The 12,947-nt window shown below is 46.4% G+C and overlaps 1 protein-coding gene across 5 annotated transcripts in view; it reads left to right on the forward strand.

Annotated features, from left to right (window-relative positions):
* The window catches only part of LOC132897980 (uncharacterized), a 127,429-nt gene extending 114,885 nt beyond the window's left edge, over positions 1–12,544 (forward strand). For 2 of the 5 annotated variants that reach the window (XM_060939296.1, XM_060939300.1), the window contains 3 exons: positions 11,122–11,170; positions 11,326–11,400; positions 12,057–12,544. In XM_060939296.1, coding sequence (XP_060795279.1) covers positions 11,122–11,170; positions 11,326–11,400; positions 12,057–12,120 — 188 coding nt within the window. In that variant the 3' untranslated portion in view covers positions 12,121–12,544. Of the gene's footprint in view, positions 1–11,014; positions 11,034–11,121; positions 11,171–11,325; positions 11,401–11,931 lie in introns of all 5 variants that reach the window. The other 3 variants (XM_060939297.1, XM_060939298.1, XM_060939299.1) reach the window with 3 other exon arrangements.
* Positions 12,545–12,947: the final 403 nt, after the last annotated feature.

The raw sequence follows: 12,947 nt of genomic DNA on the forward strand, positions 1-12,947 counted from the left end.
CCTCCGCAATACTGCGTGTGGAGATACTGTGAAGCAGCACTGCTTCTGGATATCACATTGCATAGTCTACCAGAACTAAAATAAAGCAATATCCTCATGCTAACTGATCTAATGGCCCAATGAGATCCATGCCAATTCTCTTGAAGGGGGTTTCGATTAGAGGGAGTGGGTGTGGGATTTACTAATTGGCATTCGCGGCATGCCGCACACCACTGACAAATGTCCCCGTGAATCCCTGGCCAATAGAACCGGGCCATTATTCCATGTTTATGAAAATCCCGTGGATGCTTGTGGGACCTCTCATACTGTGAATAACAGGGGCTTGAGCCATTTATCCCAATTACATGCATCTTCATTTACAAATTTCTGAATTAAATTTTTAGGTGTTTTATTATACTACTCCACCAAACCATCCGTTTGTGGGTGATAGATGCTGGTGCGGATAGATCTAATTCCCAATAACTCATAGTTCGCACAGTGTGCATGACATAAACATAGTGCCTTGGTCCATCAGGATTTCTTTTGGAATCACAACCTGGGAGATAACATGGAAGAGTGCCTCCGCAATACTGCGTGTGGAGATACTGTGAAGCAGCACTGCTTCTGGATATCACATTGCATAGTCTACCAGAACTAAAATAAAGCAATATCCTCATGCTAACTGATCTAATGGCCCAATGAGATCCATGCCAATTCTCTTGAAGGGGGTTTCGATTAGAGGGAGTGGGTGTGGGATTTACTAATTGGCATTCGCGGCATGCCGCACACCACTGACAAATGTCCCCGTGAATCCCTGGCCAATAGAACCGGGCCATTATTCAGGCTAGTGTTTTATCCTGCCCTAAGTGTCCGGCCATGGTATTTTTAAAATAAAAAAAAATTTTTTATTTTATTAGCTTTTGCCACAGTGATTATATATATATATATATATATATATATATATATATATATATATATATATACATACACACATTATGGCTGGGAAACCACTACAGCTTGCGCCAATTACAGTGGCCCCATTGTACTTAATCTGCATGTCTCTTGAACATGGGATTAAAGTGAGTTGCACAGAATACGAGTTCCCTATGGCTCTTAGGGATTAATAACTGTGTTAACTGCTCACCAGTTTGAGTGTCTTGCATTACTCAGAGGTGAGAATTTTCCACAGATTCATGGATTTCTGTGGACTTGACATCCAAACAGGTCATTCTTGAGATCAGTGCAAATCCGGTGAGAATTTTTTTTGCATGGGGGGGGGAGTTGGCAGGACCTCTCGTACATCAGGCAAGCTCACCAGCTGTGACCAGAGATTCGTGTTTGTTTACAGAAATCACAGCGAACGATTTTGTAAGGAGCATTTTGATTGGCCGTCTCCATCACTTCCGCTTGAATCAACCAATCACAGTATGCATACAACGAAGCTGGAATTTCCCCAGCCATATTTGTGAAGACTGGGATGATGCTTATAGGTGAGTAAAATCCACTCTTTCTAAACTTATTTGACAGCATCGATGAAAAGCATGCTTTCAAGATAACCGGTATCACATTGCAAAATGCGACCCAATTTTGAAGAATTGCTAATCAATTTCCCCAGTGTATCACATAGAAATGTGATGCAAAAAGTTGGCCAACTGTGAGCTTCCCTGAGTGAGTTATGAATTTTTAAAGTCCGCCTGGAGCCATGGCTCACATTAAAGCGCACGGTGAGGAGCAGAGCTCACATGGTGGCGAAAAACGTCCCGAGGTGCGGTCCTACTGGATCATTCCCCTGCTGGTTCATAGGGGATCATGTAGAGAGAGGTGCATGTGAAATTTGGCTTCACTGGGACCTCTGTTGGCCAAGTTATGAATTTTTAAAGTCCAGCCATAGCCGTAGCTCATATTAAAGCGCACGGCGAGGAGTGGAGCTCATGCCGGGGCGAATAATGTCCTGAGGTATGGTCCTGCCAGGCCATGCCCGTGCTGGTTCACGGGTGCACGAAATTAATTCATTCATTCATTATCTCTAGCCGCTTTATCCTTCTACAGGGTCGCAGGCAAGCTGGAGCCTATCCCAGCTGACTACGGGCGAAAGGCGGGGTACACCCTGGACAAGTCGCCAGGTCATCACAGGGCTGACACATAGACACAGACAACCATTCACACTCACACCTACGGTCAATTTAGAGTCACCAGTTAACCTAACCTGCATGTCTTTGGACTGTGGGGGAAACCGGAGCACCCGGAGGAAACCCACGCGGACACGGGGAGAACATGCAAACTCCACACAGAAAGGCCCTCGCCGGCCCCGGGGCTCGAACCCAGGACCTTCTTGCTGTGAGGCGACAGCGCTAACCACTACACCACCGTGCCGCCCATCTGAATTGAGTATTTTATATTTTAGAAATAGGAAACTGAGTGAGGTGATGATGCAGGCACTTACAGATGTACAGTATATGCAGTGGAAGACAGCTTTCGAAGAGTAAACCAAGCCAAAACGAGGGACTGGAATCGTAGTCAGTAGGCTAGCATGGGTTGGGCGATCGGCAAACAGCATAACGAGGACAAGACAAAGAGCTAGAAAAAGAGGAATAGCCAGTGAGGGTCAGTAGTCAGAAAAGCAGTCAGAAAGATACAAGGCTTGGTACAAACTGGGAAATTCAGGATGATACTTCACAATGGTGTGAATGTGACTGGGGTTTATATGGAGGTACAGGTAATTGCAGAAATGCAAGCCAGCTGTGATTCAGTAGGTGGGAGATAGAGGGCACTGTGTGTACTGGGAGTTGTCATCTAGCTTGTCCATGTTTGTAGTTTGTTCACTCTCAGCAGGTTTACTGACAGAGCCCCCCCGAGGAGCTACCTCAGGGAGCTGCACTCTTTAGGGGATGCCCTTTACCTCTGGGTGTTGGTTTGCTGGGGTGCTGGGCATGGAATTCCTGCTTCAGAAGGGGGTCAAGGATGTCCTTAGACTTGACCCAACTTTGTTTCTCAGGCCTGTACCCCTCCCAAACTACCAGGTACTCGATTTGGCCTCCTCTTCGTCTTGAGTCGAGGATCTTGTTGACCTGGTAGGTGGGTTCTCCTTCTAGATTCAATGAAGGGTGTTCTTGGGTTGGTGTATTGCTGGAAAGGGGCCCTGGGATGGCAGGTTTGAGGTTCAAGACATGAAATGCGGGAGACACTCGGCTGTGAGGGGGAAGTTCCAGGCGGTAAGAGAAGTCTCTGATACGGCAGAGAACTTTGAATGACCAGATGTAACATGGCTGGAGTTTTCTACAGGTGTTGGTCTCTCGTAGATTTTTGGTGGTCACCCATACTCTGTCACCAGGAAGGAAAGTAGGAGTCTCCCCTCTATGCCTGTTGGCATATGTCTTGTACTTGGCACAGATGGCTTCTAGCTGCTGATGAACCTCCTCCCAAATAGCTTAACTGTGCTTGAACCAGTCATCAATGGCCAGTACCTGGCTAGGTGCATTGTCCCAGGGGAACAAGGGTGGTTGGTAGCCGAGTACACACTGAAATGGTGTAAGTTGGGTGGCAGAATGTTTTAGCAAGTTTTTTGCAAGCTCGGCCCAAGGCAGGAAATGTGCCCAGTCCCCCTGGTTGCGCATACAATAGATCCTTAGGAAGCAGCTGATTTCTTGGTTCGCTCTTTCCACTTGTCCATTGGACTGAGGGTGATAGCTGGAGGTGAGGCTCATGGATATTCCCAACCTCTCCATAAAGCTTGACCAGAACTTGGAAATGAATTGAGGTCCTCTGTCACTGACAATATCTTCTGGAATTCCGTAATACCTGAAGACCTGCTGGAATAATAACTCTGCCGTCTGAGCGGCCGTGGGGATACCAGGCAGAAGAATGAGTTTCAAGGCTTTCGAGAATCGATCAGTGGTTACCATGATGGTGGTATTATTCTGCGAGGGAGAGAGCTCTGTGTTGAAATTGATCACAAGGTGTGACCAGGGTTGTTGTGGGATAGTTACCGGACATAGTTTGCCAGCGGGAGGAGATCACGGAACCATGGCCTGAGCACAGTCGAAACAGGGAGAGATGAACCGGTTTATTTCCGAGAGCATATCTTCCCACCGGTACCTATTTCTCAACATCTGGTGGGTGCGTTGACTATTCGGGTGACCTGTGGTGGGAGATGCATGTGCCCAAGTGATGAGTCTACTGCGTAGATGCACTGGCACATAGAGAAGACCAGGTGGGAGGTGACTTGGCAGAGTTCATGGTTGTGACATGCGGATTTCATTGTCTAGATCTCACATGATGGATTACACAAAGCACTGTGATGGAATGATGGGCTGTGATTCTGTGTCTTTGTGGGATGGCTCGAATGCCCGGGAGAAAGTGTCCACCTTGGTGTTCTTGGATCCTGGATGGAAGGAGATGGAGAAATCAAATCAGGTGAAGAATAATGCCCACCTGGCCTGCTGTGGATTCAACCTTTTGGCCTTCTTGAGATATTCTAAGTTTTTATGGTCGGTGAGGATAACAAATGGGTGAGAGGCATCCTCCAACCAATGTCGCTATTCTTCAAGGGCTAATTTGATGGCCAGCAGCTTGTGATTTCCCATGTCATAGTTTCTTTTGGTGGATGTCAGTTTCTTTGAGAAGAAGGCCACCAGGTATAGCTTAGGTTTTTCACCAAACCGCCGGGACAAGATGGCTCCTACTCCCGTTTCCGAGGCATCTACCTCCACGATGAATGGTTTTGTAGGGTCAGGGTGCTGGAGTATCGGAGCTGAAGGGAAAGCTAGCTTTAGCCAGTTGAAGGCCTCCTCTGCCATTGGATTCCACTGAAGACACTTGGGACCCTTCTTCAGTAATGTGGTTAAAGGAGCGGCCAAGGTGCTGAAGTTCCTAATGAAACGCCGATAAAAGTTTGCAAAGCCTAGGAATCTCTGAAGATCCTTGACTGACTTGGGGGTTGGCCAGGAGGTCACTGCTGAGACTTTGGTTGAGTCCATACTTACTCCTTCCGCACTGATTATGTAGCCCAGGAAAGAGATCTTTCTTCGATGGAACTCACATTTCTCTGCCTTTACATAGAGGTGTTTTTCCAATAAATGCTTGAGAACTGCTCTGACATGCTTCTGGTGACTGTGGAAGTCTGAAGAATATATCAAAATGTCATCAATGTAGGCAATTACATATTTGCCCAGCATGTCCCACAGCACATCATTGATGAAGCTTTGGAACACGCTGGGTGCTGAAGAAAGGCCATACAGCATGACCCAGTATTTGAAGTGACCTGTGGCCATGCTGAAGGTGGTTTTCCATTCACTGTCCTGTTTAATCCGGATCAGGTTATATGCGCTGTGTAGATCAAGCTTGGAAAAAACCTTGGGGGAATGGAGTTGCTCCAGAGCTGCTGGAACCAGAGGGAGAGGATATGGGTATTTGACGATGACTTCATTAAGTCCTCAGTAATCAATGCAGAGTCTCAGCCTGCCCCCTCGTTTCTCCACAAAGAAGAAGCCAGCAGACGCAGGAGATTTTGACTGGCGGATATAACCCTGCTGGAGAGCCTCCTAAATGCATTCCTCCATGGCAGTGTGTTCCTTTTGGGATAGGGAATAAATGTGACCTTGGGGCAGAGCCATACCTAGCAGTAGATCTATGGCACAGTCATATGGCCAGTGTGGCGGTAACCCGCAGGCCTTTCCCTTACTGAAGGCTTTGGAAAGATCCCGGTAGCACTCGGGAACATTGTACATGGAGTCAGGTAGAGGACTCTCTACAGAAGCGGAGGACACCTGGAATTGAGGACAAGAAAGGCAGCTCTGAAAACATGTGGGTGACCACTGGAGAATTTCTTTGTTTTACCAAGAGATGAGAGGATCATGGAGTTGTAGCCAGGGATATCCAAAGATGATATTGTGATGAACAGTTGTCATGATGGAGAGTGAGATGAGCTACTTATGCAATGCTCCCATCTGTATCTGTATGGGTTGAGTTAGTGCTGTGACAAGTCTGTTGCCTATGGGTCCTCCATCGATTGTCCTGATGCTAAGAGCACTGTACAAAGGGGTGACTGGCAGGTTGAGCTTCTGCACAAGGGTTTTACTGATAAAGTTCCCCTCTGCTCCTGAGTCAATGAAAGCAGACAGGACACGAGTGGAGGACGCCACTTTTAGCAACACTGGAATTTGGAAGGATTTAGAGTTCAGTTCTCTCACCAAACTTGTAGCTTGGACAGGTTTATCTGCTGGAGCTCCCTGGGCAGGTCAGACTGGACAATGCTGAATGCTGTGATCTGAACTTCCACAGTAGAAGCACAGTCCCTCCCTGCATCATCTGGCGTGCTCTGCATAGGTCAACCTTGTGCGTGAAACCTCCATAGGTGAGTTGTCCTCTGGTGGTGGAGCAGGCTTGGTGCCATCGTGGAGAGAGGGCCAGTGCTTTAAAAGCTGGTCTAACTGAATTGCCAGGTCAATGAGGGCATCCAGCAAGAGATTCTCATCCTTACACACCAGTTCGCTGATAATCTCGGGACGTAGACCTTGATGAAAAACCGCATTCAGGGCGGGGTCATTCCATCCGCTGGGGGCTGCTAGCATCCTGAAGTCCAGGGCATACTTAGCAACACTTCGAGTACCCTGCAAACTGGCGAGTAGACATTCACCAACCTCGATCCCTTCTGGTTCATGATCAAACACCCTCGTAAATAGGGAGATAAACTGTTTGTAGGATTTCGTTTGTTCTCCTTCCCTGTTCCAGACAGCAGTAGCCCAGCGGAGCGCTTTGTCCAGGAGGAGAGACAGAAACTTTGCAATTTTGTGCTCATCGGGTAAATCTGCCATAGTGGTGAAATACAAAGAGCATTGCAGTAAAAACCTTTACATGTGGTGGTGTCTCCAGCGAACTTCTCAGGCATAGGGAGTTGTAACGCCAGATGAGGAGAAGGCTTGGGGTGCTCTAGGAGGGCCTGCGACACCACCTTTGCAAGCTGTGTCATTCTGGTGCTCAAATCAGCAAGGATCTGTTGATGTTCTCCTAGCAAACGCCCCTGTGTGTTGAGAGCCATCTGTTTTGAATCTTCCGCTACATCCATGCTTGGAAAAGTATCCTGTGAGGATGCAGGCACTTACAGATGTATGTGCGGCAGAAGACAGCTTTCGAAGAGTAAACCAAGCTAAAACGAGGGACTGGAATCATAGTCAGTAGGCTAGCGTGGGCCGGGCAATCAGCAAACAGTGTAATGAGGACAAGACAAAGATCAAGAAAACGAGGAAGAGCTAGCAAGTGTCAATAGTCAGAAAAGCAATCAGAAAGACACAAGACTTGGTACGAACTGGGAAACTCAGGATTATACTTCGTAATGGTGTGAATGTGACTGGGGTTTATATGGAGGGACAGATAATTGCGGAAATGTGAGCCAGCTGTGATTCAGTAGGTGGGAGATAGAGGGGGCTGTGTGTACTGGGAGTTGTAGTCTGGGTTGTCCATGTTTGTAGTTTGCTTACTCTCAGCGGGTTTACTGACAAGTGAGTCCGAAAGACAACCTGACCTGTCTGGCTAACACTATGGTTCTTGCAGACATGATCGTAGAGAAAGGGAATGCATTGCATACATTTTGGGGACAATACTCTCCCCCTCTTGGTACTGATGTAGTCTGGTATTGTTTATTCTAAGCAGACAAGATTCCATTTTAATTGAAACATATAACCAGATGGTGGGGCGGCATGGTGGTGTAGTGGTTAGCGCTGTCACCTCACAGCAAGAAGGTCTGGGTTCGAGCCCCATGGCCGGCGAGGGCCTTTCTGTGCGGAGTTTGCGTGTTCTCCCTGTGTCCACGTGGGTTTCCTCCGGGTGCTCCGGTTTCCCCCACAGTCCAAAGACATGCAGGTTAGGTTAACTGGTGACTTTAAATTGACCGTAGGTGTGAGTGTGAATGGTTGTCTGTGTCTATGTGTCAGCCCTGTGCTGACCTGGCGACTTGTCCAGGGTATACCCCACCTTTCGCCCGTAGTCAGCTGGGATAGGCTCCAGCTTGCCTGCGACCCTGTAGAACAGGATAAAGTGGCTACAGATAATGAGATGAGATGAGATTAGATATAACCAGATGGTATACTCCTGGGTGCTAGGGAACCAAATTCCAGCTCAAATGTTGTTGACTTGTAGATAGATTGCATAGTTGAAAGTTGGTGAGGCACAAGAGGAAGTCTGGTGCTGATGTAGTCTAATAAGACTGTCTTGTATTCTACATACTAAGTTGACAGGATACCATTTTGATTGAAACACATAGCCAGATGGTATGCTACTGGGTGATAGGGAACTAAATTGCATCTCAGGTGTTGTTTAGATAAACTGCAGAGATTAAAGTTGAGGAGGCACAAGAGAAGTTTGATGCTGATGTAGTCTTATGTACATACTAAGCAGACAGGATTACTGACAGGATTTGGGGGTATCTAATGAGGTAAATTCACCATGTCAGATGCCAGGAAAATGCATCTTTCAGCCCTTGAAAATGCAAAATTTTCTCAGTTCGAGAGGGGGGTGTCCCCCTCTTTCCCCCCACTGGCCTCTTTGGGCTTGGTAGTACCTTTCCTTTTTTTTGGTCAGCTGCTGTTCTCAGCTCTGATCACTAGATACAGCCTATCTTTAATAATAGAAAAATACAGGAAGGCGGGTGTCACATTTGGCTGGAGAGTTTGACCATTGATTACTCTCACTTGGTCAAATGCATGATGCAGAATCTCGTCTCATGACTGCTGTAATGAGAAATCCTCAAGGGAATCCCCGAGAGAGGGAAGAGGGGTGAGCTGCTTCCCACATCGCTCTAACATGGTGCTGACGTAGAGGACTCTGTGACAGCTTCCCCAGTCAATGCCACACCGAGATTTCCCCATGATGTATCATTGCAGGACCCACCCCCTACTATGTGTTCCATTAAGTTTCTTAACCCCAGCCAATCGGCCCCCAAAATCAGCAGATGGGTGAGGCGTGGATTAACTGCCACCTTTAGTCTATGCTTTTGTCCCCGGAAAAGAATATGGACAGACACTAGAGGATAATTGTGAATATCACTGTGCACACACAAAACCTTCACTGTTTGTGCTCTCCCCAATGCCTCACCTTGCACCAGACTTTGGTGGATGGAGGTCTGATTACAACTGGAATCCACCAATGCATGGTACATATCCCCTTGATCACTTACTGGTATACAATATGCTCCGGCCCAATCAGGGGCAGTCTCTGGCACATCAGGGATCCAGACCACAGCTCCCACCTCCATTGCAGAGCACTGACTCTGGAGATGCACCGGCTCCCTGCAGTGTCAGCACACCGGCCCAAGCTTTCCTTCTGCACTGGCGTTATGAGTATCACTCACCTGAGGAGGAGAAGACATAGGCACCGAAAAGGGAGATGGGAGGACACCATGGGTATGACAGGCTGGCTGGGGAGGAGCTGGCCCCTGCATCTGTGGTGGGGGAATGGGGCGGGGAAGGGAAGAGGAGGGGGAAGGGGAAGAGAGACAGAGAGAGAGAAAGAGAGAGAGGAAACAAGAAGAGGTGACCTGTCCACCTGCCATTAGAACCACCGCCAGATGGTCCTCCACCAACTCGATGGCTTACTCCAGTGATGCAGGGCAATGACACTGAACCCATTCCATCATTCTTTACAGAAGTCGAGCGATAAACTGTTCCAGTGTCACTAGATCGATGATCCCATTGGCGTTGTGGTTGTCTGGCCTCAGCCACCACAAGCAGGCATCCCGGAGCTGTTGGCCAAATGCGAACGGCCAGCAGGCCTCCTCCAACGTCAGTGTCCAGAAGCGCCAGTGATGTTGTTCCGGGAAGCGGCCGACACGCTGCAGGATGGCTCTCTTTAGGTCAGCGTATACAAGCCGGCTGTCGGCGGGGAGCTGCTGCACAGCAAGCTGCACCTCACCAGTCAGAAGTGGGAGTAGGCGCACCACATGGTGCTCAAGCGGCCACGCCGACACCTTGGCCGCTTGCTCAAAGAGAGCGATAAAGGCTTCCGGATCATCATGTGGGCCCATCTTCATGGGGGTGACGTGGGGAGGGTCTGCTGCGGTGGCAGTTGAGGCCCCCGCCAATGCAAGCAGATGCCGGAATGCCTGTCGATCTTTCTGCTGGGCCAGTATCAAGGCTTCAAAGCGTTGCTCTTGCTCCTTTCAGAGGGTGGTCAGCGCTTGATGCTGGTTTTGCTGAGTGGTAGCGAGGGCATGGATGAGAACCTTAAATGGGAAGGACTCCGTGTGGTGGGTCCCTTCCATACTCCTGAGTTTCGGCACCACTGTAATAAGTCCCTGATGTGGGTGGAGTACAGAAGCATGGCAGGCGAGAGATGACATTCTCACACACTTTTATTTTTCTTTTGCTTTTCAGCTTTAACGTCTGTTTAGACACACACAGAGACATGCATACACACAGCTGTGTTCTGGTCTGGGGAGATCCCTTCTCCCTGCTTTCTCTCTCCTTTTCTATCCTCCACCGTCACTGCAACACACACACACACACACACACACACAACATTAATCAACAACAAGTGCATTGACTTTGCCACTCACCTTCCCTGGCCCCGCCCTCCATTCACAAACTGATGCTAGGCCACACCCCTGCTGCCACACACATCTTCCTACATTTACATCTGTCTGTAACCCTCATCTCTGACAATTAACAAATCATAGATTTTTGTTTTTACTGCACTTTGGAAAATATCCCAACTTTTTTTGAAATGGGGTTAGGGGAGTAAATCAATATGAAAATAATTGTTGTGAAAACAACAAAAAAAAAGTGTACAACAGTACATTTTCGATGTAATCCCTTTCCAAAACTCTTTACTATAGATGTATTATTTGATTATAAGTTACTAGATACTCAGACTATTCATGCAGTAATATACAAGATTCCTATAAGAATAAAAATAATATTTACCACATAAATATGTAACTTATTTCAAACTACACTCATTTTATAGCTGGATCTGTTTAGTACTTGTGCATGCACTAAACATGACCAGTTTCTATTCTAAAACATTTTTTCCCCTCATCACACAGGGATGGAGAACAGAGAAAGGTACGTGTGTATTGTTGAGGCATGCAAATATATAGAAATATTTTATTCAGACAGAAGACATGATCATTTTTTGCTCTTGTTGTTGCAGATTTAGAAAAGACAAAGACAGGCTGTGTGGGTGTAAACAGATACAGAGGGTGAGTATATCACTGTGTGATATTAAACATGGAATAAATACAAGCTTTCATCAAAAACTGATTAACATCATTAACTTTTGTGCAGTTTTTACATTGTACATCATGACACAAATGTGCAGAACAGTTCCTAAAGTAACATCTCACTCTAAACACAGAACTCACCTTCACACAATCATGAACATGAACTCGAGGTTCTGGCTCCTGAATCTGAGCCCTCAGGGTCTTAGCAGGTAAGATGGTACCCCGTGGTCTTTCATTCTACAATAATTATTTATATAACTACATTTAATGTCTACAAATAACAAAACAGTAAAATTTGATTCACAATTAATTTACTTAGACTCATTATATATATTCAGCTGTATACAGTACCTCCATACACTAATATTAAAGAGTGTAATGGATTTTTCTTATTACAGTGGGCTTATTATGGAGTTTTACTTCAGAATAAAACATTCAGAATTTTTTTTTTACCAAAAACTTCTCAAAGATGGCCAAAGTTTAATATTTATCTGTTTTCTTTACTGTCTGACACAGTTTTTCCCCCCCATCACCTGAATAGTTGGCATCCCAATAGCACTCACTTGTGACTGTATTAGTTGATTAGTTAATACAGCCCCAAGCATAAAACGATCTGGCTGTGACAGAGAGTGATGGGGAAAACAAAGTGTACCTTCCTTCAATTCTGGTTATTATTTTTTTAAATCAGGGACTAAATAATAATTGTGTCATTCTCACCAATATCTACAAACAAATCTCAGGTGATGCAACAACAACAACAAAACCCCACAAGATTGTGCCAGGTGCAAGTAATGAAATGCACAAAATTCGGAAAATTAATCATCAGGAAGTGTGACTGCCTCTATAACAGCAGAACTTTTCGCAGCTTGGTGTCCTGGATCATTCAGGTGTGTCTATATCATGCTAAGAAGAGAAGACACCAGCTCTGACCTGAACAGACTGAATGCACTGGTTTGATCACCTTAAGATTTGTTTTAAAGTTGCTTGTAATGTGTTATATTTTTATGTTTGTATTTTATTTATGTAATCCTTTGTGTAATGCCCTTCCTGTAGAATAGTTTTATTTTCCAGTTGCTTGATATTATGACTGGATTTATTAATTCAGAAGAAGAAGAACAACAACAACTTTATTTATCACATGTACACTTAAGCACAGTGAAATTCTTCTCTGCATTTAACTCATATGAAACAGTGAACACACACATGCACACACACATACCCAGAGCAGTGGGCAGCCATGCTACAGCACCCCAGGAGCAGTTGGGGGTTAGGTGCATCACTCAAGGGCACTTCAGCCCAAGGCTGCCCCACGTTAACCTAACTGCATGTCTTTGAACTGTGGGGGAAACCGGAGCACCCAGAGAAAATCCATGCAGACACGGAGAGAACATGCAAACCCCACACAGAAAGGCCCCCATCAGCCACTGGGGTCAAACCCAGAACCTTCTTGCTGTGAGGCAACAGTGCTAACCACTACACCACCGTGCCGCCCAACTATTGTCAACTTTTCTTGTCTAAATAAAGATTAGGTTTTAAAATCTATCTGATATTAAAGTTTGATATTTATTTTATTGTTTAAAGGTACTGACTGCAAAGTCATCTGAAATTTACCCACAAATGTATTTATTCCAGCGGCACGGTGGTGTAGTGGTTAGCGCTGTTGCCTCACAGCAAGAAGGTCCTGGGTTCAAGCCCTGGGGCCGGCGAGGGCGTTTCTGTGTGGAGTTTGCATGTTCTCCCCGTGTCCGCGTGGGTT

The sequence above is a fragment of the Neoarius graeffei genome, chromosome 14 (assembly GCF_027579695.1).
Source record: "Neoarius graeffei isolate fNeoGra1 chromosome 14, fNeoGra1.pri, whole genome shotgun sequence".
Lineage (NCBI taxonomy): Eukaryota > Metazoa > Chordata > Actinopteri > Siluriformes > Ariidae > Neoarius > Neoarius graeffei.